General features: G+C 43.1%; 1 protein-coding gene across 1 annotated transcript in view; it reads right to left on the reverse strand.

The window, feature by feature from the left end:
• LOC105892405 (GDNF family receptor alpha-4-like) overlaps window positions 1–5,000 on the reverse strand; it is a 32,723-nt gene that overhangs the window by 11,391 nt on the left and 16,332 nt on the right. Inside the window, exon 4 of the mRNA XM_031564847.2 lies at window positions 4,388–4,739. Coding sequence (XP_031420707.1) covers window positions 4,388–4,739 — 352 coding nt within the window. The remainder of the gene's footprint in view (window positions 1–4,387; window positions 4,740–5,000) is intronic.

Here is a 5,000-nt window from a genome sequence, read left to right on the forward strand (position 1 = left end):
TTTGTGACCGATAAAAAAGAATGGTCGGGCAGCTTTTATATTTGTATTTCACATACGCTAAGAAAAAATATAATATAATATAATATATATCAGCTATACAGCAATTTGAGCTGAGGGAAAAAAAACTTTTCATGCGGCATAAACCTTTTTTATTAACAGCGCCGTTTAGGCAGCATTCCACACTCTACCAATAAATAACAGAAGAACCATCAGCGTATGCATCAGGTAAACACACCTGTCTTTAAAACAAATCAGACTCCAGTCTCAAGCATGGCATTCCAAAACAACTAAGGTTTATTAACATTTAATGCTATAACCAGATCAGTGTTTTTAAAGTAAAAGCTATTATTCTCTCACACACACAGGTATTTGCATCTCTAAATATTCTTTGACCTTGGCAGTTCTGGTCTTACATGATGTGTTTCATATGATATCAGCGCAAGCTGACAAACAATATCTTAACAGAACACATTCAGATGAAAGCCATTTACCATAAAGAACGGGCGAAATAACCTGAACAGCCTCGCACTCATAAACTGCTGCAGGGCCGGCGATGAAATCGCTGCCAGAGCAGTGCCAGGTAAGAGGCCATATTAGAGAAAAATACTCCCATTAAGCCACACAGTCTGGAGCATTATGGGATGGGGAATGGAGAGAGGAGACGTGGGTAATGTGGGGTTTTTTTTTCTTCAGTGAGCACTCCTAGGGAGAATCAGATGGCCACGGTGAAGGAGCGAGAGGCGTGAGGTGTTAACAGCCAAACCTCGAATTGCACCGGAGGCTAGCACAGCACAGTGTTATTACAGCTCTATGTGTTAATGTAATTTCTCCCACCAATCTCTATAGCGCCTCTCATTTCAGACATAAATATACGACTCAACGCCTAGCTGAGCACACAGCTATTCCACATGCTGCTCGCTAAACACAGCCTTCCGAAAACGCACAAAATAAGGCGGAACAGACCTCATTAAATCATTTGCAAAAGAAATCATTCATGAATGCTGCCTGAGACATTGACAATTACGAGGGCTTATTAGTTCTCGCATATTGAACTGGAGCTCCAGTAACACGGCTTGTTCCCTCATCATGCTTAATGAATGTTTGCTTTTGGAAGAATCTCTGTGGAACATTTATGTGTCAGCCTCCCTCACAGAGAGCTCAGGCTCAATCAAGTGAGGGGGAAGTGGGCTCACCAGACCAAACAGCCCTTGATTGGATAAGTACACTGATCCAAGCGAACCCAAAGCTTTTGTATACCTCTGCCTATATGACCACAGTAAGGCGTTTTAAACACTAATCATAATAAACAATAAATAAAACATTCACTTCCTTGTGGACCATTAGTGAGAGGTAGACATTTATTTTGATTGATTAGAGTGTATAAATGATTTGTGAGGTCCAGATTGTCACGGTTGGTTTGCTTGGAAATGTTTTGTTGTTTTTGTGAGAATTTGTCTCGTACATTCCCACTCTGGGGACTGCTGATTTGCATACATTGATATGTACGCTGAGAGAAATAATTATGAGAACATGCAAAATGTAAATACGAGAGAATTATTTACTGTTTATTATTTATTATTTATTATTTGCTGTTGTGGGACTTTTTCTCGCCACGGCATCCTGCACTCATTTCTGCAGTGATTATGAAAACGTGGAAATATGAAAATTATTAATTAATTTATCAGAATCCATTTGAAAATGCTGCAAAGTGCTGCAAAGTGCTGCAAAGGCCGCATGAAACTCCAATCAGGAGGTTTTGATTTGCAATGATTCTTGCTACCATTACATCTAAATTATAAAATAAAATAATCATTCATAAAATAAAATACTTGGAAAGGAAAGGTGAAGTGAGGAGCAAAACAAATGTGTTTTTTCACTTCTGCCCAAACAAAAGGTCTCTTGGTGTTCACTGTTTGCAGCACACTTTTCTCTCTCTAGGCTCCCGGGGAAGAAAACACCATGGAGTGAAAGTACATCAGATCAGTAGAAACAAACGATGATGCACATACCATCTGCACAAGGGATGGTGATTAAAATGGGTGAGTCACTGTCTTTGTGTAACCAACCAAACATTATGATTATGCCACAATTATGAAGCATTAAGCTAAATTATCATTCATTTCAGTACATGCACACACACACACATAAAAAAAAATATATGCCATGCTTCATATTTCCTTTGCAGCACTAGCAATGTCTCAGTTCACTGATATTGGACAAGGCGAGATTAAAATCTGAGATTATTGCTTCAGATGATCAGAATCTGATGAAGGGAATCGGAGGCATCCTGTGGTTCAGCGAGCAAACGAAAGAGCAACAGATGCCTAATGACGAGTACTGCAGTGGGCTCAAATCAGATGGTTGCTAGACTAACGAACACCATACCTAACATATGTCCACGGCTAATGTCTCTCCTCATACCTCGTCTCTTTCTCTCTTCTCATCCTCATCTTTACAGGTAACAGCTTGTCAACCGAAAATGAACAGGGTCTATCTGTCATGTGCACACATTTGAGGGGTGTTTGTACCAAATAATATATAATAATATGATTTGATGCAAAATAACAATATTATATTATTTATAAAATGTCATATAACGGTGGTTATTTGATTATTTTCTGAATAGTGCACTTGGATCTTGTTAGTTCTGAGTCTAGAACAGATCTGAGCCCAATCTGGACCAGCATCAGCTGCCATCTGGATCTGTCACGCACACACACACACACAGATGCACAGACACACACACAGATGCACAGACACACACACACACACACACACACACACACACACACACACACACACACACACACACACACACACACACACAGATTCACACACACACACGCACACAGATGCACACACACACACACACAAACACACAGACGCATACACACCCACACACATACATACACGTGCACACACAGACAAAAAGCTGCACAAATAACCCCTAAAGCCTCTCTAAGAACCTCCTAAAATAGAGCGGACAGAACAGGCGGTGTGTGTCAGCCAGAGCCATCAGTGTGTGGCAGAGTGCTGTGGCAGGGTCTATTTCAGCCTGTTTAATAATCCCATAGGCTGTCTACTGTTTGGGTTTAATATCTAATCAAATGTATATCTAATAAAAAAGGAATATATATATATATATAGTCATATCATCAGATCATCTTTGTATTACAACCAACACAAGATATGAAAAGAGAACCACTCAAAGATGAGCAGAGGAAACAAGTGAGAAGAGAAGAGTAAAGAAGAGAAGAAAAGAGAGAAGAACAGAAGGGAAGAGAAGAAAAGAGAAGAGAAAAGAAGGGAAGAGAAGGGAAGAGAACAGAAGAGAAGAGAAGAGAAGGGGAGAGAAGAGAAGAGAAGGGAAGAAAAGATAAGGGAAGAGAAGAGAAGAGAAGGGAAGAGAAGAGAAGAGAACAAAAGAGAAAAGAAGGGAAGAGAAGATAAGGGAAGAGAAGAGAATAGAAGATAAGAGAAGGGAAGAGAAGAGAATAGAAGAGAAGAGAAGAGAAGGGAAGGGAAGGGAAGAGAAGAGAAGAGAGTGGGAGAGAAGAGAAGAGAAGAGAAGAGAAGGGAAGAGAAGGGAAGGGAAGAGAACAGAAGAGAAGAGAAGAGAAGAGAGAAGAACAAAAGAGAAGAGAAGAGAGAGGGAGAGAAGAGAACAGAAGAGGAGAGAAGAGAACAGAAGAGAAGAGAAGAGAAGAGAAGAGAAGAGAGTGGGAGAGAAGAGAAGAGAAGAGAAGAGAAGAGAAGAGAAGAGAAGAGAAGAGAGTGGGAGAGAAAATGAAGATGGAAAGAAGTTCCCTGTCTTTTAATTTGTGAAAGGAGCCCTGTTCTGTGTTCTGCAAATAATCAGCGATCTAAAGTCTGTTTCCCATTTTGAGTACACCACAGAGTGTCCCTACAGGCAAAGGTGGGTGGGTTGTTATGTTGTTAAGTATTTAGTTTGTGTGCATGTGTGTGTGTGTGTGTGTGTGTGTGTGTGTGTGTGTGTGTGTGTGTGTGTGTGTGTGTGTGTGTGTGTGCATGGGTCATTTTTCATGGTGTAACCCACTGGGCATAGCAATTGGACTCTCTGTGTGTGTGTGTGTGTGTGTGTGTGTGTGTGTGTGTGTGTGTGTGTGTGTGTGTGTGTGTGTGTGTGTGTGTTGTGTGTCTTTATATTCATAAATACCTGTGCAGTTTGTCCTAAACTGAAACATTTGGGCTGTTTGTCTGTTGGTTTTAGTCTATGTAGTTGTGTGAGTGAGTGTAACTGTTTGAATGTGTGTGTGTGTTTGTGCATAATGTAATCCAATGAGCATTTCAATTGGGCTTTGTATGTGTGTGTGTGTGTGTGTGTGTGTGTGTGTGTGTGTGTGTGTGCGTGCGTGCGTCTGCGTACCTGCACAGCTCGTCCCTCATGCAGTAGCCCTGCAGGCTGAGGCAGTTGGGTTTGCCGTCGCGCTCCTCGTAGGAGCAGGATGGCACGATGGTCTTGCGCCGGCGCTCGGCACACAGCTCGTCGGTGCAGGAGCAGAAGAGCAGCGAGAAGACGTACTCCTCTGGCACGCGCTCCAGGAAGCGCCGCAGCGCCCGGTGGCACTTCTGCCGGTTGCAGTAGCCGTTGGAGCCCGGCGACGCCTTGGTGCACGCCACCACGTACTCCGAGCGCAGTGAGCCGCACTTCTCATACAGGCCGCAGTCCTGCGCCGCCTTCAGACACTGGTTCTGCCCGTCCAGGGGGAGGGAGGAGACTGTGTGTGTGTGTGTGTGTGTGTGTGTGTGTGTGTGTGTGTGTGTGTGTGTGTGTGTGTGTGTGTGTGTGTGTGTGTGTGTGTGAGAGAGAGAGAGAGAGAGAGAGAGAGAGAGAGAGAGTGAGTGCGTGTGCGTGTGTGTGTGTGTGAGTGTGTGAGAGACAGTGAGAGTGAGTGCATGTGTGTGTGTGTGTGAGAGAGAGTGTGTGTGTGTGGGTGTGTGTGTGTGTGTGTGGGGGGGGGTGACAGAGAGTGTGAGAG

This window comes from Clupea harengus, chromosome 3, assembly GCF_900700415.2.
Source record: "Clupea harengus chromosome 3, Ch_v2.0.2, whole genome shotgun sequence".
Taxonomy (NCBI): Eukaryota; Metazoa; Chordata; class Actinopteri; order Clupeiformes; family Clupeidae; genus Clupea; species Clupea harengus.